Here is a 26,484-nt window from a genome sequence, read left to right as displayed (position 1 = left end):
CGATCAAGATTCGTCATGTCATACCAGGGCCCCTATAGTCTGGCAACCCCTGGTTCCTTGTCCTGCGAGGAGGATAGCTCCTCGTATTCTATCAGGTAGGAGGCCAGGAGACGCTCCTGTAAAAGATATTCTTGCCGGAGATTATCTCGTAGGAGGCCATTCTTCAGAGGGTCTCGTTTCATACAGATTCCGTAGCCGCGTAGCGGATACACAGGCAGAGCTCGTTTGATTCATCGACATGCACGCTGGGGTATCTAAGTGTGAAAATACGCGTGCTTCCTTCTGCTTCCCCCAGAGGCCATGGAGGTCCACCAGGAGCCAGCATGCCTCAGCCGCAGCAGGGGGAGTAAGCTTAACCATTCTATAGCCGGCTAGCAGGCTGGCTGCTGCTGCTGACCTGACCTGACCTGACCTGACCTGACCTGACCCATTCATTTCTCCTCCTCAGCCTAGCCCTTGGCCATCACAACCACAGCTCACCAGTCCTCCTCGCCGTCCCCAACCCCAAAGGTGAACTTCTTCACCACGGGGCCCACGCCCACAAACAGGCTGGCCTCCTTCTCCCACGGCAGCCTCTGGAACTGCAGCGCCCTGACGACCCCTCCGGCCCCGGTGCCGGGGGCCTTGAGCACACGGGGGTCATCGACGTCCCCTGCCCGCAGCCTCCGCCCCGTCCGCAGCGAGAAGATGCCCACGGTGCCGTCGCCCAGCGCCGCCGCCGCGATCCCGCCCCCGCCGCTGCCGCTGCCACACGGCCCGCCCGCGTCGTGCGTCACGTCCAGCCCGATCTGGATGTGCGCCTCGTTGCTGTACCCCGGAAACTGCACGACCGGTTGCGCGATGTTGTTGTTGTTGTTGTTGTTGTTGTAGTGGCGGTTGTTGTTATTCCTATAGTCGTTCCTACCGCTGTTTGATGGGTGGGAGGAGGACCTGCGTGGTGCGGCCCAGCGGGTATCGTAGATGGCCATGGCGGACCGGGGCCCCGCGACGAGAACACGGTGGTCGTCGAGGCAGCGCACGTGTGCGGCGCTGCTGACGTGCCGGAACGAGTCCCAGCCTGCGTCTCCTCCCGGCGGGGGCGCACGCATGTCGACGCGGAAGACCCGGCTGTCGCGGCAGCCGGCGTAGCAGACGCGTGGGTTGGAGGGTGAGTAGTCGACGCTGAAGACGTCGCGAAGCAACGCCCTTGTTCCCCCGCCTCCACGATGATGATGATTACCGCGGCGGGAGGAGGAGGGGGACAGTTGCAGGTTTGCTGGGGGCTTGGGCGTCACCCAGTTGATCTCGCCGTCGAAGCTCATGATCCCGTGGCTGGTCGCGATCAGGGCCTCGGTTCCGGAGCCAGAGGTCGAGGCGGGGCAGGCGCGGACGGTGTGTATTGTGAGGCCGCGCACGGGCGAGGTATAGGAGACGTAGGCGGACGTTTCGCCCAGCAGCCAGGTTGGTCTCCGGCTACCAAACTGCCTCAGGAACCAGCCGTCGCGCTCGAGGGCCGGTAGTTCGGCGGCGAGGGCAGGCTGGAAGAGGTTGATCCTGCCTCGCGATTCGACGTCGAGGCTGCTGGTGGCGGTCGAGGCGACTATCATTGTGTGGGAGCCCCGGTGGTACGCGATGGAAGATATGCCGCCCTGGATCTCCTCGCTCTGCAGTGCAGATAACCGTGGGGCTCGCATCCTCGCCGAGTCAGACCCAAAGTTGATCCTCTCGTCCTTGTCGGTGGGGATGTAAGAGCTCTCGAGCTGTCGGCCACCGACCGCGGCGTAGGCCATGCCCAGACCAGCTGCCTCATCGCCTCCCTCGACGAGCAGACACGAGATGCTGGGGGGATCCGGCTGTCGCTCCCGACCGGGCAAGAAGGACACCTCGCCCTTCTGGCGCAGGCCGGCAGCCCAGCTCTCGACGGGTGTTTCGTAATCGACGACGCCGAACTCGCGCCGAAGCCTCCCTCCGACCAAGGGATGGGCGAGGACGGCAGACGGCTTGATGCAGCCCTTCAGCTTGTCCTGGCGCTTGCGCTTCTGCTGGGCCTGTGCCTTCTCAGCCTTGCGCTTCTTGACGTTGCCAGCGGCCCATGCTGCGTTGGCTGGCGCAGTGGGGTGTGACTCGATCTTGAAGTAACGCTTCTTATCCTCGTCTGTTGCCGGATGTTAGTGGGGTGTGGTGATGATGGCGGACAGCGAGTGTGGGAGACTAGGCAGGGAGACTAGGCAGGGAGGCCGACCATAGTAGAAACCTGGGATCTCGCGCGGCAGCCTGGGCGCGAGATTCGAGAGAAACGTCATCTCAAAGACGACCCGGCACTCAGGGTCTTGCTGTGGGGGCCACGAGAAGGGGTCGGATGTCTGTCTGGCACTCAGCCCTTGGTGTTGCTGCCTAAGTTCATCGGTGCTCAATTCCTCTCGACTACTGGAAGGCGCGCTCTCAAGTCCCGTGTTAGCTCGTCTCTGGTTGAAAACTGCAACTGCAACTGCAATCTAGTGCTCTCGTCGAGACGCAATCTCGACCAGCATTGAATTCACCATCTTCCATGGTTGAATTGCTGGGATGCAGATGCAGACAGACCTCAGTTGCAGAAATCCGCTGCGAGGTCACGGCCATTCCATTTTGGTCACGTGCCACGAGCAACTCGCCATCTGAACGCCAAAGTCTAAAGCCCAATGCATGTCTTCACCAAGGCATGGAGAAGAATATCAATCACCGTCTTGTGCGAGGCTAGCTACGACGATAGCCCCGCCTGATTCCCTCCAGGCGGATTACAAATGGAATGGCTGATTGGTAGGACTGGCTTGCAAGCACAGCAGCATGTCAACATTGAATTGATCCTCAACCAACTCTCACCACAAAGACTATCGCACGTACTTTTACCACACCTTTGAAAGAAGACAACATGTCATATCGGAGTTCCTGGGGAGTCCTATAGCAGTTTAACACTTCATCCCATTTGAGCGAGAGACACCGTGACCGCGACGCGTACGCCCTAGCAGGGTATGACACCGTGTAGAGGGGCACCATGCAAGCACCCAAGCACCCACGCAGCATGAGTACAATTTAGACCGATCAGGCAGGGCTCCAGCTCCGGTTCCGAGCCCATCAGCCCCCTTTCCGGTGCGCAAACCCAATCTCCACCGGGCACGGGGGCACGGGGCACCGGGGCACCGCCCTCGATGGCTCAGTCTCACCGATCTGACCGACTCGACACAAACACGGGTTCTGACGGGGCCAGGGCAGGAAAAGAAACGGGACGCGGTTCCTGACCGTCCTTCTAGAAGCCTGCCTGGTAGCCTATGTGGTACTGGGCCCCCCCCTGGGGCCTTATCCGGGTGGGCTTCTGCTGCACATGCAGATGCAGCCCACTACGGGGCCCCGGGACCGCACAGTAGCTACTACGTTGCCGTTGCCGTGTGTGTTAGCAAGTTAGGCCCGGCGGGCGGGCGGTCGAGGAGCCAGGTGGGCTCCACCACGCTGCATGCATGCGGACGCATCTCGGGCCATTGCCGTGGGCGATGGATGAGGCATTTTGGGTCCCCCTCGGTCAGTTCGGTTGGGGTCTCCCCTGTGCTGCCCCGGCCGAGTGCCAATTCCCTCACAGTCCTGGGGACAGTGTGCGGCGCTATCCCGCAATGTGTCGGGTGTTCCTGGCTCTGTCCCTCGCGTATCCGTACAGTACCGAGTGTAGACAGTAGGACGGCAGGACGGCCACGACGACCGCGGCGACGAGGGTGGCTTGGCTCGGTGGGAAGAAAGACTGTGCCCGATTCATGTGAGGAGGGTCCCCACCCTGTCGTGCCTGCTGATTGATGTTGCTGCCCTGCAGATGCAGCCACTTTAGCCAGCCCACGCCAGGTACCATCATCATAGTAGTACGACCAGGCGAGCAAGGCTGTCGCGAGCATAATGGCGAGCAGTGATGGTGGTGGCGTGTGGTGTCATGGAGACTGAGCCCCTCCATTGCTGGATTCTGGAGCTTAGTCTACTGCCCCTCCACACCACCCCCATAAGACTTTTCTACCTGACCTGGCCCGACCCCTCTACACCACCTTCGGCTACTCCGTCAAGCATACTTACATTGCCTACTCTGGACAACCAACAAGGCAGACAACGCACAAACCACCAACCGAACCCAAACCAAGACCAGCCCACCCACCCGATAAGCAATTACTACCGACAACATGGTCTACGTAATCACCGTCCACCTGCACGCCAACGACCACCCGGACAGCGTCGACAAGATCAAGGCCAAGCTGATCGAGGCCTCGCGCGTCTACTCAAAGGACAAGGAGACCCTCAGCTGGTTCGTCTCCCAGTCTACCTCGGACCCCAGGGACTTCACCATCGTCGAGCGCTACGAGAAGGAGAGCGTAAGTACAAGAAAGCAAAAAAGAAAAGGGCCAATATACATACATATCCTCCGCCCGAGAGCTCAAGGAAACACAACACACACAGAGTTCAGGTAATTGACAAACATGTTCTTACTCAACCGCCCTACAGAGCCAGAAGTATCACCTCGAGAACCCGTACTGGAAGACCTTCGACCCCTACGTCATCCCTCTCCTCGACAGGCCCATGGACCTCCGCCGCAGCGAGGAGCTCGACACCAGCAAGGACGTGGTCGTGCCGGCCTAGATAGATCCCACCTACACACCTAGATACTCAAACAAATATGAACTGAACCCGTGACACAATTGAACACTTGGAGTGCCAGTACATTAACAGCACATGTTGTACACTGTAACTGCCAAAGCATATGGCATATGTAAACTACTGTAGACCTTGCTACGCTTATTCAATGAAGACGTTGTGGCCGCATTCAGCACCCCCAAGGGCCAGCATCAAAACACGTGACCCGCCGCCAACCGGCCCCAAGCCAGGTCTGAAACACGACCGCGTTTCCAACACTGAGCCTCATATCTGTCGTCAACACTTGCAAAACTGGTGGTCCATGTGGTTTATGGGCATTAACTGATTTGTATTAAGTTCCTCTAATGAACAGACGGGCTTCCAGCTCCATGTCTTTAATGCACATGCTAATTAACTAAAACTGAAGGCCTTTGGCCGCATGTTTGCAGACAATGAAAGGTCGGCCTCGGGTATATCTTATCCATACTCGACCCTCTCCTACTGGGTCTTCTCGTGTTGCGTAGACACACGTTGGAGAGAAACAACTGCAGGCCCATGTTAGCATCGTGTTCGCGGCGGTTTGGAATACTAGTGAGTGGTGACTTACCGAAATCCTCGAGGGATCGCTGCTTCTGGTTGCCCTTGGGCGACTTGCCGTGCATGAGGTTGTCGAACCCAACGCTGTCCTGGAGGAGGTAGTAGACACCACCCATGACACAGAAGATACCGAAGGAGTAGATCCAGATACGGACGACAGCAACGATGGAGGTCTGGTCACCACCAACGAACCATCCGAAGATACAGAAGAGGGAGGCAATGATGTCGACAACGACGATAGCGCCGCTGAGTTGCCACGAAGGAATGGAAGACCAGAAAGGACCGTTGGCACGGGTGATGAAGATCAGCCAGTTCTCGGTCAGGGAGATCTCAAGGAAGACAACCTCGTCCAGGTTACCGAAGTTCTGGACGATACCGCCGTCGACACCGCCAGCGTACATGGTGGTGACAGTGATCCAGGTACCGACAGCCAGGACGACACCGAGCAGGACGGACATTCCCCAGAGCTTGGGCAGGTTCCACTTGACGGGCGTCCTGCTGAAAGGAGCGTTGTCGTAGGCGATAGCAAGGGTGGCGATGTCAGCAAAGATAGCGATGAAGACAACGAGCTCAATGTTCAGGGACCGGTTGAGGATGGCGATCCAGAGACCGAGGTAGATCTCGAGGTGGATGGACAGAGCGATACGGTAGACGACGTAGGCGTACATGCGGTGGAAAATCTGGCGGGAAGTCTTGAGGGCGTCGATGATGGCACCGAGACCAGGGGCAAGGAAGACAATGTCGGCAGCGGAGCGGGCGGCGTCGGAGGCACCCTCGACAGCAATACCGGTGTCGGCCTTCTTCAGCGAGGGAGCGTCGTTGACACCGTCACCAGTCATGGCAACGAGGTAGCCACGCTGCTGCAGGATCTCGACGACGTTGTACTTGTGCTGGGGGAAAACCTCAGCGAAACCATCAGCAGCCTCGACGAAGTCGTAAACCTCGGAACCGGGCATGTCACCGCCACCGCCGAGACCGAGACGCTCAGCGTTGTAGACGTTGGTACCAAGACCGAGCTGGCGGGAAGTCTCACGAGCGATACCGACGGCGTCACCAGTCAACATCTTGATGGACAGACCCAGAGTCTTGGCCTCGTTGATGGTCTTAGCAGTGTCGTGACGAGGGGGGTCAGAGCAAGGCATGATACCGAGGATCTCCCAGGAGCCCTCGCCACGCTTGCGGGCGACACCGAGGGAACGGAAACCACGGGTGGCGAACTCAGCAACCTTGTTCTTGTAGGCCTGGTCGACCTCCTCGGGGATGGGGTGGTCCTCCTCGACAGTCTTGAGAACAAAGAGAGGGGCACCCTTGACACAGGTGATGCGCTCACCCTGGGGAGACTCGACGATGGCAGTGACCTTCTTGGAGACAGGGTCGAAGGGGAAGAAGTTGATGACCTTGTACTTGGAGAGGACGGACTTGGCGCGGGGGTAGTACTTGAGGGACTTCAGGAAAGCCTTGTCGATGGCGTCAATACCCTTCTTCTTGCGGGAAGCAGCCAGGCAAGCAGTGAGCATGAGGTCCTCGGGGTCAACACCAGCGACACAGTAGGGCTCGGCCAGAGACAGCTTGTTCTTGGTCAGGGTACCGGTCTTGTCAGAGCAGAGAATCTCGACACCAGCCAGGGACTCAATGGCGGACAGCTTCTGGACAATGGCCTTCTTCTTGGCGAGGTAAGCAGCACCGACGGCCATGGTGGTGGTGACGACGGCGGGGAGACCGACGGGGACACCAATGATGGTAATGGCCAGGGTGAAACGCAGGATGTCGACAATGGGGTTGGAGCGGTAGAAGCTGGAAACCCAGACAACAAGCAGGGTGAAGACGACGAGAATCAGCAGCACCGTTCCGATACCGTTGAGCACCTCAGTGAAGTGACCAGATCCGGCGTTGGCGGCGTTGACGAGGGCGGCGGCACGACCGACGAAGGTGTTGTCACCAGTGGCGGTAACAATGACGAAGGCCTCGCCACGCTTGACGGAGGAGGAAGCGAAGCACTGGTCGCCCTTGTGCTTGTCGACAGCGAGAGATTCACCAGTGATGGCAGACTGGTCGACCTGCAGGAAGGCATCCTCGGTGACGATACGACCATCGGCGGGGATGATAGTACCCTCTTCGACCTGGAGAATGTCACCGGGGACAACCTCGGGGGCCTCGAGCTCCTTCAGGGTGCCGTCACGGAGGACAACAGCCTTGAGGGCGAGGGTCTTCTTGAGCTCGTCGACGATAGAACCGGCCTGGAATTCCTGGATGAAACCGACACAGGCGTTGAGCAGGAGCAGAGCGCAGATGACACCGAAATCGACCCAGTCCTCAAGACCGGCAGCCAGGACGGCGGCAGCCTCCATGACGAACTGGATAGGACCGACAAAGTACATGAAGAACTTGAGGATCATGTTCTCCTTCTCCTCCTTCATCTGGTTGAGACCATACTTCTTGCGGCGAGACACGACCTCGGCTTCGGTCAGACCAGTGCGGGTGTCCTGCGGGGGAGGGGCGGTTAGCTTGCTGATGGCGAGATTAAGGTTGCGGAGGTGGGTATTGGGTGGTTGGCTTACAGTTTGCAGGAGCTCCTCAGGAATGAGACGGCCACCGTGCTCGTCACGCTCCTCCTCCTCGTCTTCTCCACCGTGACCATCCTGGGACTCGAGGTCCTCGATCAGGGCGTCGATGTCCTCATCTTCGTCCTCGTCGTCCTCGACCTTGGGCTGCTTGGGAGGGGTGTTCTCGGCTGGGGCGGCGTGCTTCTCGTCGAAGTTGCCGGACTCAATCTGCGTGTTCAACGCAGGAGAGTTGGCGTGGTCGGCCATGGCGAAAAGTCGACTCTCGTCACACCAATTGAATGGGGATTAAGTCACAATAAGTTGCTGGGTAAGGGTAGTGGAAAGGAATTGCGAGATATACTCGTGTCGTCGTCGAAGGTCTTCGATTGGAGACCGGGGGTGTCGATCAGGACAGGAAAAAACAAAGGGTGGTAGTAATGTTGTTTTTTTCCGTTGCTGACCTAAGTTGTGCTCGGAAGCTCCGTCGCGGTGTTGACAGCGCGAAGGAGATTGAGAAAGTCGCACGACAGAGGGTGAGGGTGAATGGGGGGAGGGAGAAGCACCGTGAAGGTCGCACCTTTTCAGGTAAACTAGGTTCGACGCCTTCAAGTGGTGTTAAGGAGGGAAGGAGAGGGAAAGAGAGAGGGATCGAGTCGGGGAAGAGGCAGTCTTTATTAGCTTTGCGCTCCTGCCCTCGAAGGTGCGAGCGAGGCCCAGGTAAGGTGCGGTACGTGGTAGTATGTACCAGGGGAGGAGGAGGAAGCGGGAGTGGATTCCCTGGGTGAAGGCAGGTATTGTGGGTGGTACCCTGGCGTGCGCTCGCCTACACAGTAGCGCAGGGTGGACGGCCGGCACTAGGACGCTGGTACCCAGGTACCGTCGCATGCATGTGTGTTGCTGGTGCCCTCTGGCTCTGCTTCTTGCAGGCTATCTAGGTATCTGGGTACTGTGCAGCATGTGCGGTGGGCTGGCTGGGCTGGCTGGGCTGGCGGGCAGGGAAAAAAACAAACCGCGCAAATCTGAACTGTGTGCACCCTGCAGTGTTGACACTACTCCGTAGGCTGGACCGCCCGGGTCACCACGGTCGGCTATCTCCAGCGATGCGCGAAAATCAGAGCAAGCACCAGAGCTTCCCTTCTCTCTCGGCTTATTCCCACCGCAAGCTCGACCCCCGGCGTGGGCTAGCGCATGGGGCGCCCCTGCTCGTCGCGACCTAGTCCCTGCTCCACGCTCCTCTGGACCGTCCCATACCGTGCGAGTAGGCAGGGCCGGCCAGACAGAACACAACAGAACAAAATGTGGTTCCCCACCCCACCCCAGCCGGCCAGGCCAATCACGCGGCCGTCTGGGGGAGCTTTGGCCAATGACGAGTCGGACGCAGCTCCCAATCCAAGTACATCCGAATCAGACAGGGCGAGGTATCCCGGCCCCGCAGCCGGAACCTGCTCGACCCCTGCCCGTCACCAAGGCTGGGGCCATTCTGCACAGGGCCGCCCCCAGACGAGCCAATCTCGCTCCCAGCCCGGAGCTGGCCAGGTACATGGCAAGCTGCCCCATCTCAGGTACCCCGACCGGTTCCTGTCCATGTGGTTGCTGCTCCCTACCAGCCTACACACTACACTTCTGTCATGGCCCATTGCCCCCAATTCCCAATTCCCCAATCCCATTCCAGCCCAGCCCAGCCCAGGTCCAGTCTGGTCTCTTTTTTTTTCCCGCTGCTATCTCTGGACCGCCTCGACTGCTCGATGGATGGATTGATGAGGGATTTTTTTTCTCTCTCGCTCGCTTCTCGTACTCCCGCCTGCCGTCCCCTCCCTACCTACGCAGGTACCTGCCTAACTACCTTGCACCTTGCGGCTACAGTACGTGGGTACTCCCGTACATGTCCGTACCTCGTGCGCTGCTGCGTGGCCTCGCCCTCGGCATCATTTCGCGAGATGACGACACACAGGGAACCTGCGGGTAAGAAAACAACTCGCCCAGACTGCCAGACTGGCGGTCAATTGCCATTGTCAATCCAATTAATCCCGGATCGGACGAGGTGAGGCTATTTCCACCCATCTAGGCCATCTTTTGCATTGCGGTGACACCAATTGGTCTCTCGTGCCCGGCCCATCCCTTACCCGGTTGCCCAACCTTGTCTGTTTGTTTGTGCCTTGTGACCCCCGGCCTCTTGGCTGTTGTGCCTGTGTAGATGTGGCGTACCACTTCGATATGGTTTCGCCTTGAGTCGGCAGCACGACTGCTGACACTGGCACTGACCACTGACTGACACTCGACCTTTTCAGGCTGTCACGACCGTAGCCTCGGTCGTGTTATGGCATGGGGACTCGCCCGCCGGCCAAGCAAGATTCAACCCCACGCAGGACGCAGCATCAACATTATTAGGAACCGTGCTCACGATTAAGAGTCAATATCGACATTTAGTCTTTCCTCCGAAGTCTGGAGGCGAGATGAGCCAGCCAGCCACGGGCCATGAAGCCCCATCGCCAAGGCACCCGGGACACTGTGACCGTACATGCGGACACCGTAGTGTGAAGTCATCAGTCATCACAGACCTTCCCGCCGGTGCTAATGGCTCATGCTGGCTCATGCTGGCGGCCAGTGGCCGTTGTGAGTTGATGGTCCGCAGCGCCGGCACAGTCGCCAACATACTATGCAGCCCGGGGAAACCAGGCTGCCAGGGAACCAAGACCAACCGCTCGCCCAGTCAGCCCGGTTTATTCCCCAGACACGCCGACAGGACCCTCACTCCCCTTCTCCAGGTTTGGGGTTCTCCAACCTTTGCCACCTCGGCGACAGCGATGGCAGACCTGGGTGGGCATGCAAGCATGTAATAAGGGTCCGTACAGACGTATGAGGCATGCGCAACCACATACAGTCTGCCAGTACAGGGCAGGACTGTATCATACGGTCCGAGTCCCCAGACCATCGGGCCCTACTCTAGGCCATGCACCTAGCAATGCACCAAGATCAAGCCGCCCGCAACCCATGGCGGTCTGCCTGGTCTGCCTATCAGCCTGCCGGATCAATGTGACCGAGAAGTCCAAATGCAGGTGCTTGGTCCTACGGGGGAAAGGCTGATTGAATAGGTCACCAAGCTTTTTTTCCGCCGTTGTTCACCTCGACGAGCGAACAGGCTGGGGTTGCCCTTGCAGCCTTACTGTCCAGTTCGGCTTTTGTCTCGGGCATGGAGCTCACCACAAGGATGCTCGTAGCTCCCGCGCCCTTGGTCCTTATCGTGTACAGCACTGGTCGGACCTTGACCTTGTTGTTGATGTCGAATTTTTTTTTTCTCTCTCCTCACCCGCACCCGCAAGTTTCATGTTGTTCCTCCCGTTCATCTCGCCCGGGCGGGCTTTGACACATTGACGGCCATGGGCCAATAGGCGCCATCTCGTTACGACAGGATTCTCGTCACATTGTCAACACACAACATTGATAGCATCCGTGGCATGAGTCGAAAGTGCGAACAACACCGCGGGCCGCACCGTACAGCGGCGGCACAAGTCCGCTTCTCCGCCTGGAGCAGCACCTGAAAGTTGCCAGCGATGGTCTTCTGGAACCCCTGCCGACGTGGGCACTCAGGCAGAGCGTGGGGTGGAAGAAGGGGAAGAGGGCCCTCGAGTCCAGCAGACCCAGCGGCTGGGTCCCAGCCGCATCCCACGTCCCACCTCATTCCCCAGCGATTGACTGTGGGCGTGTGTGGAGCCATTGCTGTTGATCAGGCCTTGGCACTAGGGAGCTGCAGAGCTGCACGACGTCCCGCTAGCTTCGACTGCCTTCTTCCGCTGAGACTACGCCTGTCTCGACCAGCTGCAGCCGCCAAAAACGGCCAGGGAAAACCTTCTTCGCCTGTAGGCCTGCATGCGCGATTTGACGAGCCAATGCCACCGCCGGTCGCCTTCCTGTAGGTCCCGAGGATCGAGTCGCGTGTGTCATTCCATGCACGTTGATGCTGCTCATGCAGCCGAATGACTGCGACAGAGTCAGCACCACCGAAAAGCTGGTGTGGAAGTGCCGACGATCCATGCCTCTTCGTCTGGGCTCAATACGTCATTGGCTCCGCCGATAGGCAGGGTGTCCATTGGATCCTGTCCTGCGGGCTGGCTGGCTGGCTGGCTGACAGGAGGGAAGCCGCCCGTGAGCCTCTCCCAGCCTCGGGATCGAGAATCCTAAACTCGCTTACACGGTATTGCTGCACACGCCCACCGCAGTGTAGCCTGCCATGGTTTGGGCACGCGGTGCCGATCGAGCCGGGCAGCGCGGTGTGTCTGGGGAACGTTGTCGGGGGTCCTAGCGCGAGAGGTTAACGTCCGCCTGGCCTGCTGGCGTCCCGTCGCAGTGAACTGCTTCCGGGATGTGCGCTGAAGCGACCAGCTAACTGTACATACGCCACACTCCGGGCCATTGTGCAGTACTGTGTAGAGCGAGGGTCGCGAATTGTCGCTCACCGATTTGGCATTCCCGCTATCGGAACTGGTCGGCGTCGGCATCACCGTGCTTTCACCACCTCTCGCCACGTCGTGAGGATCTAGCGGCGAGAATTAACGCTACTGGCCCATGCTGACTCTATACTCTCATGCGTCGGCCTCGTCTTCCCCACGATTGCCGCGTCTGAGGAAGAGGGGATCTCAAAATTGGCATCGATCACAAGCAGATTGCCAGCACAGCACATGGCGTTTCAGACAGGGTGCCCTGTCGCGGTCCCAGCCTAAAACAAACAACCTTCAATTGGACCCTCACGTAACAAGCAATCCCCTCACGTCCATCACCATAATGGACGCGAGGCAGTTTGCCTTGAGCCTTAGTCAATAGCCTACACAGTACGAAGGCATTGCGCATGATGTCAAACTCGGGATATTTGATAATTAAAAGTGCCGCCGACTTGGCTGTGATCCAGACCCTTACTTTGGAAATCACAGGCGTGGTATCTAACATTAACGAATTACCACTTCCCGTCACATTCAATGCACCACCAAGATCAGCAGCGCCTGCTACTCACAACGTGCACAGCGACAGGGTCGCTTTCAAACCTTCAACGGCCCGAGCGTCCACAGGGAAAGCCTTTTGTCCTCTCTCCATGTCACCCTCACCGTCTGTCGTCCGTGTGTCTGCCTGTCTTTCTCTTTCGCATGATCGCCATTTAACCTTAGCCGTGCAAGCAGAAAGATAGGACACTGGCCGTTGCTAGCGCCCATCTAAGCTGCTAATAGAGGCACAGGTGGCCTAACAGGGCTCACCGACGGGAATTCCTTGTGCCAGCGTGGTCGCGTGGGCACTGGCACAACGGCGGCGCCCCAGCCAAAACATCCGAGGATTCTCCATAGGCAGGTCGGTCTGCTGTCTCGCGCACCTACCAACCCAGCGGCTACATGTCCTGCCGCTCCCGGATGAACGCCTGGCCTTTCACAAATCGCAGCACACTTGGTGCCCGCTGCCTCACAGACCAACACCGTCAGCGGTGCCGACGCTCCTACATACCCGCACGCCTGGCAATAGGTGCCAAAGGCGCCAAAGGCACCGCAAAAGGGCCGTTTCCAGGGTCCCGTCCTGCCTCCTGAGTCCTGGACGATCCCCGTCAATCAGTAAAGGCGACGGAGGAACGAGTGGGCACTGGAATATATGGGTCGCGTCGGTGCTATCGGTTCGAGCGACCTGTGCTAGGCCGTTCTGGGCCAGTGCACCCTGCCGTGCCATCGCTTGGGGTTCTGCGGCACCGACGGCACTCGACGTCGCAGCGACCGCGAGATTCTCCGCCTGGCAGCCTGGGCAGCAAACTGGCAAGCTGGCAGGCTGGCTTGCGCCGGGCCAACAGGCACCGCAGCCTGCCTTTTCGCATCAGCAGCCGCACTTCTTGGCTCTGAATTACTCGCCTCGCTCGCCTCGCCGGGCTGGGGATGGCGATCCTCAGGTTAGAATTGCCGCTTCAAGACCTACGTTGTCTTGTCTGATCGGACATTGACCGTGCCAGCATTGACTTTGTTGGTTCGCGGATCCTGAGTCCCGATCAAGCATCCCGAGCGTGGCCGCTCACTGTGTACTATGATTATATTACGCCCTGTTATTTGGCACACACAACTAGCCAGTCTGCTTCAGTTTCCATGCTGGCGCAATTTCCCATGCAGCGATAAAAATGTCGCAGCGACAAAACCACCCTGTCTAGCCTGCCTGTCGCCGCCTATTGCACCGTTGCAGCCTCTTGACTCGCCTCCGCGGGAGGTGTCCTCGATGGAATCGGATCAATCACAACGGGCCCTGTTCGTGAAAACGGGTCTCGATGGAGCCTCAGGACCCCTTGCCCTAGACTTGGGCATGGGGGCCGCCCCGATTGGACCTGCATTAGCAAATGATGGTCACCACTTATCGCAGGCCATCCTGCCTTACCATTTGCTGGTTGAGGCTGACTGTGGGCTTGACTCTTGCTTCCTCGGGTATTATTCCTGAGGTCCACACGGACCATTGCAGGAGGAAGGAGTCTGTTGCTCACTGTGCATGTTTACAGGCTTGCCTAGTGTGGCACTGGTTGAACGCGGGCTGGTACCTTGTTGAGTCTCGGCTCCTGTCCCAGGGCGCTGGGAGGAAGCTTATGAGCATGTGTCGCGCGTTCTGCAGTGCTCATTTCCGGACGCGCGAGCTGTTCCTGTGGTACCCACGGAAAACCTGCCTGGGGAAATTTGCGGCCCCAGCTCGCGGTGCTGATTTTGATGTCATCGTCATGACCAAAACAAAGGTGTTGGCCCGACAAAGCGCCGTTATTTGGACGACTCAGAATAGGAAAGCACCGTGGTCCATGACTTCGTGGTTGGCTTGTCCATGACTCCCGGCGACGCCTAGTACACCATTTACGTCCTCCCGTTTTTACGAAACATCCAATCACCTGAATCAAGATGGGCTGGAGTCTTGTTTTTATTGAGATTGCAACCCTACCCGCCGTGCGCAGGTGACGGGCCAGGGCTGAAACAGCCATGGCCGTGAAACGAAAGCTTAGCCCGCGGTATCGTGGACGCATGTTGGGCTCTCAGCAGGCAATCATGACCGGAAAAGTCCAATCCTTTCAATGAACCGGGACGCCGCCTCGCTGCGCCAGCCACCTTGTTTTCCCGTTCGACACCAATACGACACTTGAAGCACGAGGAGGGCTGGGCCGGGCACACATGACCGATTGGTCACCACCTTGCGCCTACAGGCTTGCCGGCCGATATTTTGCACCATGGAGGCGCTCACACTCTGGAGAGCGGCTGAAAATTGAGTTTGGCTCGTGTCAATCCTGTCGACCGTGGCCGACGGCCCATTTCGCCAAAAGGTTTCCGCTGGAACATTTTGCCGTCGTCACTTCGTTCAGAGCGATGTTGCTTGATCGACTACGAAAAGGACAGTGTGCGCCGGCGACATCACAACCAAGCCAGTTTTCAAGAGCTGTGGATAAAAGCCAAGCCTCAGCCTTGCATCTCCCATGAGGTCGGATTTGGGCTCAGCCGTGGGCCGTTCTCGACCTGCACCAACTAGTTTGTGTGCGCATAAATGTTTCTATGTCTGAGACGAACACCGTCCCTGTTGCTTCCATGCACGGCAAGAAACGGGGCGGTGCGTCCCATCTCGCAGCACCTTGGGACTTGGGATGATCTTGGCCTATCTCCACGACAGCGGCTGTTTCAGGACGTCGCTCTCCTGCAACGATGGATGAGTTGACGCTTAGGTCAGCTCTGGGGGCTTGTTTTGACGACATGACACAACATTGCCCACTGCTGCTCAAACACGTCGGCGGAGTCCTTCAGACCGACCATCGCGCACTGGTTACTGGCGGGCTCGCACTTGATCTGACCGGTCTTCTCAACATCCGACCCGCGCATATCAAGTGTAAGCACGGTGATGGTCAGCGGAGTAGAACCGAGCCAGAAGACGACAACAACGATCGAGCCAGGCCGAATTCGTGTCAGAGTGATCCAGAAGCCTGTTGCACGGCGGCGCAGAAGCCGAATACTTCTACGACAGCATCCACCCCTTTCGATTATGAGACGGCGAGTGCGCTACGTTGCGAGGACTCGAACCCTCGAGACACCATGCGGTCCGGGTCGAATTTGCTTAATCCAGCCTTATGAGGCGCCCAGACCATCTATCCACGGGGAGATGTGGACCGCCAATTTGGCATCGCCTCTTGTCTGGAGCGTGGCTTGGGTCATCCCGCCGTCCGGGAGCAAACTCGTTAGCCTGTCGCCGGGACGGCATACGGTTCGCGATCGTGCCGATGCCAACACGTCGGATCATTTCCACGGCATGCCGCCGTCGCTCCGGTACTAGGCTAGCAGCACCCGATTCTTTGTCACTTTTCCTCCACAGTGTGAATGCCAAATCTCATGGAATGCAAGGGATATGAATGCCACGTGCGGGTGTTGACCGCCCGCCCGCCGTGTCTCAGGGCTGGAAAGTTCTGGTCCAGTCGTGCCGGCCCTCTGCGGTAGTTGCTCCGTGTTACGCCCTCTTGTGTCATTGTTTGCTTTTTTCGCGCCTATGCTTTTTTCTTGTCTTCTAGTGTGGATCTAGCTTGCTACTACTCCTGCCAAAACGATCGTCGCGAGGAGGAATGCCACTACTGGAGCCTGACTGGCCATCCGTCACCAGGAGCAAGGCTTCTGGTGTGCTTCTTGGAGCGTCTGTGTATCGGTCAAGTGCCTTCTCGACACGAAATTTGCAACGCCAGCCTATGGGAGCGTCAGAAGCAGCCTCGGACAGAGCTAAGGGCAAGTCTAAAGACTGTCACCAGGCAACGGGGAGAATGGGCCCGATGGCAGTCGATCATATTCCGCCTGCGCTACTGCTCCACTGCTCGCGTCGTCTCTTGGGAGAGACTCGAGGACATCCTATGCCCTTCTCTATTCTTCGGGGTTGCCGATATCAAAAGACGCTCGGCCCTTTCTTAAGGCTGATGGCCCATTTACCAAGGCCCCGCTGTACCTACTTACTTTGGTACCTCAGACCGATGTACTCGCCAAGTGACTCGTGATTCGCGGCGTGATTCGCGTGAACCGGACAATAGCTGCTTAATGTGAAGTGGGAGTGCACTCTTCGACTCAACTATACGCTAAACGTACGGGCTCTAGGTTCCTCTGCCTCGCGCATCTGGCCAGACTGGCGTTATGCTGTCAAGTGTTGAGGCACAGATGCGGTCTATCGAACAGCTCGGGTATGCTACTTCCACGTGATCACAATAATGAGCACGATTCCTCACCTGGCCCTCAGCCCTCCAGGCCAGATTGCTCTTGATTGTATGTATAATACGTAACATGTATCTTCAAGTATCTCATCGAGTATTCCGCACTCTCACGAGGGTTTTTTAATCGAATTTGGAAGCAGTGGCGTTGACTATTTGTCGGTTCGTCTTCGACCTCTTACCCGATATCGTGAATCAGTAAGTATAGCCTGAACTCGTCAAGGGCAGTCGTTCGGATCTCAATCTGAGTCCGGATCTCTGGCCAGTCACAAGGGCTGCCCAAGTAGTAACATACTGTGTGATGTCCGTAAAAAGGGAGTCTTACAGGAGGATAGCATGGGTCACCTGCCCATGATCGCTATCACATTGTGAAGAAAGTCACAGCTAATTCCTCAGCCTCCGCACCCTGCAGCGGTGATTCATCTCAGACGGCGAATCACCCGGGTAGCGCAGGGCGAAAGTACAAAAGTGATCCCAAGCTCAAGAACCCGCGGACGTCAAAATGGACTCTCCGTCCGCAATGGATCAACATCAAACTGAATCAACAAGTACTTGAAACAAGGCCAAGATGAAAGACGAAGGAAGGATAACAGACGAGAGGAGCGAACTCCAGATAGACCGGATCGACCGGATCGACCACGCTCCTCATAATCCTCCTAGGCCTGGCCTTTGGCGCAGATTCGTCCTGTGGTTCCGGAGAAGGCAGGCTCGCAACAGACACGGAAGGACTCTCACCAAAGGCACTGATGGCCACGATGAGATCCCAAGGTTGCCCCTCGGGCTGACAGTCACCCCCAACAGCCATCGTCCCAATGGGCATACCAAAGAACAATGAGACGCCTAGGGTGGTGGACTAATGGTAGAGAATCACCAGAGCCATATAGCATGATCACTAGATCTACATTGCAAATGATAGTTTAGTCCTTGTAGCTTTTCATAGGAATATGAAGTGGATATAATAACTACAAGTATTCCAAAACTTGTTTAATAGGTTTGATGTGACTGCATAGTTCTATCTTGCTACTATTTATAACTGCCCTTTGACCATTTCCTCTCAAACATGTCTATTTATACGCCCCAGGCTTCAGAACATCCAATTGCACGCACAAGTGCGCGGGTTTTATGCCGGAAACCTGTAGACTTGTATCAAGCCAATTTCCCCACCACTCTTCTCCTACAATATCATTCCCTTATGCCTGGTTTTGTTGTTCACAAAGCCGTGGACTTGAACGCCAATTGTCCCGTCAGATTTTTAATACCCCCAAAAAAAAAAAAAACAACGTCCATTCAGACTAGAGGTCCTGAACCACTACATGTGCCTGCGTAGAAAGTATAGAATGGTGCCACTGCATGAAGGCGCCATGTACGTCCCCGGACGTATGCGGAATAGAAGCGAAACCAGATTGATTGATGCCGATTGTCATTGTCTTCTTGTGCGATGGACGACCATGTGTGAATGGATTGAATTCCGAGGTGGTCTTCCAAGGTTTGAACTTTCTTAGGTACCACATGACGTCGTGTGAACCGGATGGGTTGTCATCCAGTTCTCTAAGACGTGACATCTTCGGTTGCGTGCTCAACTTTCTGCGAGGATTTTTACCTAGGTAATATCAATCTTCTGTCTTTACGACTGGAACGATGGCTGCACGAGGGGCCTGTCTAGTCCGGCACCGTGGCAACTAGCACTGTCAAAGTTCATCACTGATGTATAGTTACCCCAGGTAGCTAATAAGGCACAATGGACACGGAGGAGAGAGATGATAAGAGATTTTGGTTGATTAATAACGACTTTCACATTTCCGTCAAAAGTGATCCGGTGTTCCCAGTTCATTGCCTCCCCTGGCACTGTGACCAACTATTCATAACTCCTGAGAACCAACTTCGGGTCAATCGTTGTTGCCCTGACGCAAGCATCAATACGGCGTGTCCAGGTCCACTATGAAGCTTTTAATAAACCCGTGTCCAACCCAAACGCCATCAATGGAGACCGTCTCCGATGCAGTATGCACGATGTCATTTGACACAAGGCGCCGCCAGAGTGCCGACCTTGCAAACTCGACATTCCCCGCAATTCCATTCTCTGCCGCCCCTAGTTGAACCACATCTGCGAACCATTTGGTTGATCAACTAGCAGGGCATATACCTGGGCAAAGTTCTCACCATGATGGGCACACAGCGTCCTAGCTATTGATCTGGCCTGTTCCACGCCTTTCCTTTGACTGGGCAAAACCAGCAAAGTGCTGCACACGACGCCTACACGGAGCGCCTGAGCGATGAATAAAACTATCTGGTGCCCCGTAAACCAGCTGGGGACGTCCCGGGCACTGTTGACTCCGGTCCTTCTTGTTCCTAATAAGGAGGATTGGTGGTAGCGTCAGGAGCCGGGAATGCAAAGCCGGGTGGGAAGACGGGGAAACCGTTCGAGTCAGTTGAGATGCCATACGGGAATCCAGGCACAACCGGCTCACTTCCAGGTGCGTTGTGATTATTGTTGTTGTTATTGTTGCTGCTGTTGTTGTTGGCCGGGCGGTCCTCGTCCCGGTGTCGATGGTCGCCTCTTCCACCGCGTCTGCCATGGCGGCCGCCTCGCTCCTGGCGGTCATCATTGTCGCGGTGAGAGGATTTTGGGCCGTGGCTGCCACCCTTGTCTGTTTGCATGCGTCTGCTGATGGCTTTGGATGACACGCCGGCACCGATCTCGATATCCGGCTCCTCGACGACCATGCCATGGGCGATTGGCTGGCCACCACTTCCACCGTACGGCGCCGTCAGCATCCACTTGCGGTCCGCCTCTGTGAGCTTGTGGATGGGGATGACACTGATTCCGGTCTGGTAGTCGCTGCAGTCACGGGGCCCAAAGCCGACGCCCCATCGTGTACGCAGCTGTGCGTCCGGGCTGCGGCCCTGGTCCATAGCCTCCTTGGCGTTCACTGCGTCTTTACGACTATACATCTTGACGAATGCATGGCGCTTCTCCTTGTTTACAATGCAGGTCTGTACGGTACCGAAGCCATTGAAGATGTTCCGCAGCTCGTTTTCGGAGCAGTTGACACCACCGACGAAGAGAGTGCGGCTCAGCACCTTGATACAGCCATTGGGCAGGCTTGGGTCGTGTTCTATCCACTTTTGCTGCTGGAAGGCAGGCATCTCATCCCGCCGAGGGCTGTGTCCCTGGCGCGGAGGAGACCGTTGGCGGTACTGACGACTGCGATCACGATCATCAAAGCGATCACGAGGTGGGGAATTACGCCCATAGTCTCCAAAGCGGCGCTCCTCACGACCACGGGGAGAATCACGGTGCTCCCAGTGCCTCCCGGGAGACCGCGAACGAGATCGCCCGTGCGTTCTATTGGTGGGGGATCTGGGAGCACGACCGTCGTCAGGCCTCGGGGGCGCCCAGCCGTTTGTGCCATTGGGAGGGAGCGCGTAGGAGCCCTGGCCCGGCTGAGATACCGGAGGAGCAGCGACAGGAGTGTTGGAGGCCAGGGCCTTCACGACAGCAGCGATCTGGTCTGCGGGCATTCCCTTTTGGACTAACTGCTGGATCAGGGCCACCTGCAACGCGGTGTTATCAGTGGCGCCTGGCTGCGCGGCCGGGGCGGCGGTTTGCATCCCGTTGAACATGCCGGCCATGCTATTCTGCGCGGCGTAGTTGGGCACCTGCGCGGCCTGAGGCTGAGGCGCCATGAAAGGCAGCGTAGGCGGGTTTACAGCTGGAGCGGCCGGCTGCGATGTTTGCAAGAACGGCATGCCCTGCTGCAGTGAGCTCAGGAAGGATGGAGTAGCTGCAGGGTTAGCGGGGGGTGCGGCGGCCGGGTAGGCAGCAGACACCGGAGCGGGTGTCGAGGAAGAGGGCGCCGGAGCCTTCTGAGCGTTGTTGGCATTCTGGCGGGCGATGTTTGCCAGAGTTTCCATGATGTTGGTTGGGATTGCTGGCGGGGCCGGGGTCGGCTGGCTGCTGAGGGAGGGCAGCGGGTTGGCTGGCGGGCTACCTGGAGGAGTCGTAGACTGGTCTGCGTTGGAGCAAACAAGTTAGACATTGCGAGGCGCAAATCATGATATATATGAAGCATCCAGAGAGGCATGCAGAGGACAGGAGGGCCGGGGAGGCCAGATATGTGGGTGGGTGGGTGGGTGAACCTACTGTTTAGCCTGTCCTTGAAGCCCTCGATCATCTTGGCGGGGAAGGTCTGTCCCTTCTCCCAGATGTCGACCAGCTTTCTGATCTTCTCCTACGAGAGCGGGGAAAACACCTGTAAGTTTCTATACACACACAACAAGGGAGCGTTGAGAAGGGCCCGTGAGGCTTGAGGTTTACGGGTGGTGATGGCCCACTACGGCCATGCAGTCTCCTCTAGCTCGCCACAGGCGGGAGCGCTTTCGATGGATACAAGACTTACCCTCTGATCCTGGGGGGCCGAGGAAATGATATCGTTCATCAGGACTGGCATCAGCTCCGTCACCCTATTGACGCCGGCGGCGAAGCTGCCATCTGGGGCGGAGCTGCCGACGGGCTGGCCCTGCTGCTTGGCCTGTTCCAACCATTTGCGGGTTACAGAGTCTACAACGTAGAGGACACCAAGCTTATGTGTACTGGGGGCTTTCTTGAAGTGGGTGTAGATCTTCTGGACCAGGACTGACTCGGACTATGTGCGTTCATGTTAGTAGGCCATACTGCGGGCGGGATTGACTGCATGTGACGGTGACGGTAACGGTAACGGTGAGTGCTGGTGCTGGTGCTCTGTGCTCTGTGCTTATGGGCTTTTATTCGCGTACCTGGACGTTGGCGATGCAGAGACTGGTGAGATGGCTGATCTTAGAGCCGGATACGCCAGGCGGCTTGAGACCGAGCATGGCCTGGAGGCTCGCCTCCAGGTCTGCTACGGCGGACGACATTGTGGGTTGATGTTATGTTCCGAGGTGCCGAGCTGGACCACTGACGGCCACCCAAGGCTTTGCAATACGATCGGAGCTCAGTAGACCTCTGGCCCGTCTGACGGTGTCACTCTGAATACGGTGTGCACCAGTGTCTCGATCGCTTGCAGTTGGCGACGACACAATCTCGAGATACGGTCTGCGTCTTCCTCAAAAACAAAAGTTCAAGGTAGGATCGACCCCGAGCTACCCGACAACTCGCAAACCAGAGGAGCGGAGGCTACGCAGGAACAGTCAGGCTAGGCCACCCGGGTGGACCTGGGCGAATTGATCTGTAGAGATTTTTGCGTACGATGCGTGCTTTCTCGATTCTTGTCTGAACTGGCCTGGATTGGTCGACAGCCAGAACTTATCAGGAAGCACAGCAGTGTACGTCGGTCAGAGTGGTCAAATGGAGCCCACCAGTCACTCAGGACAGGCAGGCAGACAGAGAGTCGTCAAGGCCTACAAAGCTTTGCACTGCGCAGGTTGGCCACAAGATCTAGTGAGGCCGACGTGTGTCGAGCGTGGGCAGGGTAGGGCAGGACCACCAGAGAGAGGCAGAGTCGGTGCCGAAGCTTTACGTAAGGGGACGTAGAGATTACTGCAGATACGGTAAAGTGCCCCAGGGCCCTGGGAGGGGGAGAGGGTAAGTTGATGAGGGGTCTGATGCCGGCGACAGGAGTGATGATGTTGTTTGATGCAGCTGTTGGTTGTTGTCGCAGGTTGTCGGCGAGGTTGTGTTTGAGGGAAAAGAGATTTCAAGCGTCAGGAAGGCGCTGGTGTGGCAGGTCTGGTCGGATCTTGGTCTAATAAAAAAAGAGGGGGTGGGGCCCGTCCTGATTCCTGATTAGCGCCTGACCAAGCAAGTGCCACCAGGTAGGAACCTGTGACTGCCACGACCATGCCATGCCACGCTACGGAGCAGGGCGGACTGGATGGGGCCGGCCTCTTGTCGATGGCATTTATCAGACCTGGCCCGTCGCAAAGTTACCTAATCAACTGGTTGGCAGGCTGTCCGTCGTAGGTGACCTGTCAGTTGCCTTGTGTTGCTGATTTTACTGGGGATAATATTTTGGTGCACAAGCACATTTTACGGGGTACACAACACGGTACGTCACATTTGGTTTATTTACCAAGAGCCCAGGCCAGAGAGAGCTGAGGGCATGGGCGGATGATCCATCAATTTTATGGTCATCAGAAACAGCGTGCAGTGACGGTGCAGGCTGGACAGACAGCAGCAAATGGCTGCGACGAACCCTCACTCTCGGCTTGGCTGTGGCAGCGGCGGCAGCAAGGAGTAGCGACGGCAGCCACGGGTGAGCTCGGAGTCGCGAGAATGCCACCTGCCAGCAGGGCCTTCTGGGGCTCCTGGGCAATCGGGCCTAAGTGGCACCTTGGATCCCGAAACGTAATCCGCCGTTGACGAGACGACCGGGGCCCTGTTGATTGAGCCTTTTTCCCCCTTCCCCTTTGCGCTCTTGCAGGTCTGCCCAGATCAGATTGCCGGTGCAAATAAATAAATGCATTGCGAAACCAATGCTGGTCTGGTCAGGGCAGGCAGTGCCTTGTTGAGTTCCCCGACAGCCTTGAGCTTATGTGAGAAGGGGTGCTCGCGCCGGCGGTGGGAGTCAAGCCTCATAATAATAATAAATCCACAGGATGCGCACCGGAGTCCGGCGGGAGAAAAAAAAAGAGAGGACAAGCTTCGGAGCTGACGTCAATCTGCGAGCGCGACTGGGGCCAGTACCTCCGTACATTTCCCCATTGTCGACTTCTGGGGAGGGCCACGCAGGTATCGCATGTACATGTACATAGGGGGCCTGGCCTTTTCGATAGGGAGGGACGCTGCGACGCCTGCAGCTCCCGTTCCGGGCAGTGGGAGCATCGCCGGAACAAGAGGCTCACAAAAGGCTGGCGATGGGGCAATTGACATGTCCAAGTAGTCATGTCCTTGCTCGTCGTGCCTGCGTGTCATTCACCACCGTCAAAGACGACACGTTGAGCAGTGCGAGCCAGCCAAGGTGCGGGTTTCGAAACTGACTGGGAGCCTCCTCCGGGCGTCCAGGCACGCTATCTTCCGCCGTACCTGTACATGGCCATCGCGCTGCATCGAGCTTGCACCCCCCAACCAATTCACATCGGCTATCTCTGGAGTCCACCATCCATCCGCTCTGCCGAATTTTGCGCCGCCCTTGCGTTCTTTTCTCTGGCCTCTTTTAAATCCCGACAATCTTCTTCTGTTTTCCTTCCTCCTGTCCATCTATCAGCCTCTCCCCCTGTTGCCCGTGCCTCTGCCTGTGTGCATCTGCTTCACAATGTCTGCTGCCATGCGCCTCGGTTCTTCCGCCCTGAGAACTTCTCTCAGGGCCCCAGCCTTCTCCGCCGGGACCACCTCCTTCCAAGCTATCCGGTGCTACTCGGCAAAGACCCAGGTATGTCGCCGCCACTGGGGAGCTGCGGGTGGATATACGTAGCTTCAGAACCCATGCGCGTTGGCTTGTCCTGCTAACCCGTCCTTCCTCTTGTCAGACCCTCAAGGAGCGCTTCGCCGAGCTCCTGCCCGAGAAGATCGAGGAGATCAAGACGCTCCGAAAGTCAGTCTCCCCAGAACCGCCAGCCCCGTCCTGTTTCGCGCGCGCATCGCATCTAGGGAGGGTCCATGGGTCCATGGCTGCTGACACGGGCAAACACATCTAGGGAACATGGCTCCAAGGTCGTCGACAAGGTCACCCTCGACCAGGTCTACGGTGGTGCTCGTGGCATCAAGGCCCTCGTCTGGGAGGGTTCCGTCCTCGACTCCGAGGAGGGTATCCGCTTCCGCGGCAAGACCATCCCCGAGTGCCAGGAGCTCCTCCCCAAGGCCCCCGGCGGCAACGAGCCCCTGCCCGAAGGTGAGCTTGCTCCTCGCTGACGCCCGCACGCGGCACCCGCGAGCTTGTTTGTGCTGACGTGTCAGGTCTCTTCTGGCTGCTCCTGACCGGCGAGGTCCCCAGCGAGCAGCAGGTCCGTGACCTGTCCGCCGAGTGGGCTGCCCGATCCGACGTGCCCAAGTTCGTCGAGGAGCTCATCGACCGCTGCCCCTCCGACCTGCACCCCATGGCCCAGCTGTCCCTCGCCGTCACTGCCCTCGAGCACACTTCTTCGTTCGCCAAGGCCTACGCCAAGGGCATCAACAAGAAGGAGTACTGGGGTTACACCTTTGAGGACTCCATGGACCTGATCGCCAAGCTGCCCACCATCGCCGCCCGCATCTACCAGAACGTCTTCAAGGGCGGCAAGGTTGCCCCCGTACAGAAGGACAAGGACTACTCCTTCAACTTTGCCAACCAGCTCGGCTTCGGCGACAACAAGGACTTCATCGAGCTGCTGCGTCTCTACCTGACCATCCACACCGACCACGAGGGTGGCAACGTCTCGGCCCACACCACCCACCTGGTCGGATCCGCCCTCAGCTCCCCCTTCCTGTCCGTCTCCGCCGGTCTCCAGGGTCTTGCCGGTCCCCTCCACGGCCTTGCCAACCAGGAGGTCCTGAACTGGCTCCAGGAGATGAAGAAGGCCGTCGGCAACGACCTCTCTGACAAGGCCATCACCGACTACCTGTGGTCCACCCTGAACGCGGGCCGTGTCGTCCCCGGCTACGGCCACGCCGTGCTGCGCAAGACCGACCCCCGCTACATGGCCCAGCGCAAGTTCGCCCAGGAGAAGATGCCCAACGACCCCATGTTCCAGCTTGTCAGCCAGGTCTACAAGATCGCCCCTGGCGTCCTGACCGAGCACGGCAAGACCAAGAACCCCTACCCTAACGTTGATGCCCACTCTGGTGTCCTCCTGCAGTACTACGGCCTGACCGAGGCCAACTACTACACCGTCCTGTTCGGTGTGTCCCGTGCCATTGGTGTCCTGCCCCAGCTGATCATTGACCGCGCCGTCGGCGCCCCCATTGAGAGGTAAGCTCCCAGCGTTGAAATCCCGATCCCACTGTCCAATCTTCCGGACCCGCGTGCTGACGTGCGCAACCTGCAGGCCCAAGTCCTTCTCCACCGAGAAGTGGATCGAGATCACCAAGAAGCTGTAATCGAGTTCAGAGGCATTTACTTTGTGTGGGTTATACCGGCATTTTTGAGAGCAAGGATGGTTAAATAGCAATTTCGCAGACCGGGCGTGTTATATACAGGGCACGATGGAACAAGACGATAGACCAAAAAGGGATGCTTTTGCGAGTGCTATTGGACCGACTGGGGAGGTAGAAGCAGGGAGCGATACCCCATGCCTGGCGCTTGTATACTACTACATTATGTATCCCAAAATATTGTACGATGTGAACGAGCATATGCATCCAAGAGGGGCCTCGGGCATTCTGTGATGTTCCCCTGTTCTCCAATTCCCCAGCACGGGACGGGACGTTGGACATGAGGTAGCCTGCAATTGTGGTACCTGGGCCCGGCAACCTGCGCCGTGGCCCGTCAGACGGTCCAGGCCGGCGTGCGACCGAGACCTGGACCAACTTGGTGCTCTCCATCAGCCCCAAGCATTGGCGCTGACAAGCTGACCTTGGGGGTGGTACTCGGGCTTCCAGCCGGTGGCTTGGGTGCTCGTATC

General features: G+C 57.7%; 5 protein-coding genes across 5 annotated transcripts; 2 read left to right on the top strand and 3 right to left on the bottom strand.

The window, feature by feature from the left end:
- Positions 1 to 175: 175 nt before the first annotated feature.
- KVR01_006285 (uncharacterized protein) lies at positions 176 to 3,912 on the bottom strand. The gene is made up of 2 exons (XM_044782717.1): positions 2,222 to 3,912; positions 176 to 2,134 (listed from the first exon to the last, which is right to left on the bottom strand). The coding sequence occupies exons 1-2, from the start codon at positions 2,280 to 2,282 to the stop codon at positions 477 to 479; spliced, it is 1,719 nt and encodes a 572-aa protein (XP_044645088.1). The 5' UTR covers positions 2,283 to 3,912; the 3' UTR covers positions 176 to 476.
- Positions 3,913 to 3,930: 18 nt separating this feature from the next.
- Positions 3,931 to 4,882, top strand: KVR01_006450 (uncharacterized protein). The gene is made up of 2 exons (XM_044787496.1): positions 3,931 to 4,358; positions 4,489 to 4,882. The coding sequence occupies exons 1-2, from the start codon at positions 4,170 to 4,172 to the stop codon at positions 4,621 to 4,623; spliced, it is 324 nt and encodes a 107-aa protein (XP_044645253.1). The 5' UTR covers positions 3,931 to 4,169; the 3' UTR covers positions 4,624 to 4,882.
- Positions 4,883 to 4,948: 66 nt separating this feature from the next.
- Positions 4,949 to 8,612, bottom strand: KVR01_005818 (uncharacterized protein). Its single transcript, XM_044782579.1, has 3 exons — positions 7,773 to 8,612; positions 5,225 to 7,697; positions 4,949 to 5,162 (listed from the first exon to the last, which is right to left on the bottom strand). Exons 1-3 carry the CDS (start codon positions 8,022 to 8,024, stop codon positions 5,116 to 5,118), a joined length of 2,772 nt encoding a protein of 923 aa, XP_044644621.1. The 5' UTR covers positions 8,025 to 8,612; the 3' UTR covers positions 4,949 to 5,115.
- A 10,114-nt stretch (positions 8,613 to 18,726) lies between these two features.
- On the bottom strand, positions 18,727 to 22,647 carry KVR01_005739 (Nrd1 complex RNA-binding subunit). Its single transcript, XM_044786245.1, has 4 exons — positions 21,745 to 22,647; positions 21,369 to 21,614; positions 21,113 to 21,200; positions 18,727 to 20,981 (listed from the first exon to the last, which is right to left on the bottom strand). The coding sequence occupies exons 1-4, from the start codon at positions 21,862 to 21,864 to the stop codon at positions 19,318 to 19,320; spliced, it is 2,118 nt and encodes a 705-aa protein (XP_044644542.1). The 5' UTR covers positions 21,865 to 22,647; the 3' UTR covers positions 18,727 to 19,317.
- A 1,553-nt stretch (positions 22,648 to 24,200) lies between these two features.
- Positions 24,201 to 25,960, top strand: KVR01_005859 (uncharacterized protein; the record flags this gene model as incomplete). The annotated part of the gene is made up of 5 exons (XM_044782842.1): positions 24,201 to 24,317; positions 24,415 to 24,479; positions 24,583 to 24,776; positions 24,842 to 25,832; positions 25,909 to 25,960. 5 exons carry the CDS (start codon positions 24,201 to 24,203, stop codon positions 25,958 to 25,960), a joined length of 1,419 nt encoding a protein of 472 aa, XP_044644662.1.
- Between the last annotated feature and the right edge of the window lie 524 nt (positions 25,961 to 26,484).

This window comes from Diaporthe batatas (assembly GCF_019321695.1).
Source record: "Diaporthe batatas strain CRI 302-4 chromosome Unknown Contig00006, whole genome shotgun sequence".
Classification (NCBI taxonomy): domain Eukaryota; kingdom Fungi; phylum Ascomycota; class Sordariomycetes; order Diaporthales; family Diaporthaceae; genus Diaporthe; species Diaporthe batatas.
This window is presented reverse-complemented; position numbering and strand designations above follow the sequence as displayed.

What these genes read in the sequence shown, in the direction of transcription:
- KVR01_006450 (XM_044787496.1), top strand. Translation starts at nt 4,170, where the DNA reads ATGGTCTACGTAATCACCGTCCACCTGCACGCCAACGACCACCCGGAC. An exon ending in AGCGCTACGAGAAGGAGAGC is followed by an intron (nt 4,359 to 4,488) that starts GTAAGTACAAGA and finishes ACCGCCCTACAG; the next exon opens with AGCCAGAAGTATCACCTCGA.
- KVR01_006285 (XM_044782717.1), bottom strand. Translation starts at nt 2,282, where the DNA reads ATGACGTTTCTCTCGAATCTCGCGCCCAGGCTGCCGCGCGAGATCCCA. An exon ending in GATCCCAGGTTTCTACTATG is followed by an intron (nt 2,135 to 2,221) that starts GTCGGCCTCCCT and finishes ATCCGGCAACAG; the next exon opens with ACGAGGATAAGAAGCGTTAC.
- KVR01_005739 (XM_044786245.1), bottom strand. Translation starts at nt 21,864, where the DNA reads ATGTCGTCCGCCGTAGCAGACCTGGAGGCGAGCCTCCAGGCCATGCTC. An exon ending in CGGCCCCCCAGGATCAGAGG is followed by an intron (nt 21,201 to 21,368) that starts GTAAGTCTTGTA and finishes CCGCTCTCGTAG; the next exon opens with GAGAAGATCAGAAAGCTGGT. An exon ending in CTTCAAGGACAGGCTAAACA is followed by an intron (nt 20,982 to 21,112) that starts GTAGGTTCACCC and finishes GCTCCAACGCAG; the next exon opens with ACCAGTCTACGACTCCTCCA.
- KVR01_005818 (XM_044782579.1), bottom strand. Translation starts at nt 8,024, where the DNA reads ATGGCCGACCACGCCAACTCTCCTGCGTTGAACACGCAGATTGAGTCC. An exon ending in CTGAGGAGCTCCTGCAAACT is followed by an intron (nt 7,698 to 7,772) that starts GTAAGCCAACCA and finishes CCTCCCCCGCAG; the next exon opens with GACACCCGCACTGGTCTGAC. An exon ending in GCGATCCCTCGAGGATTTCG is followed by an intron (nt 5,163 to 5,224) that starts GTAAGTCACCAC and finishes ATGGGCCTGCAG; the next exon opens with TTGTTTCTCTCCAACGTGTG.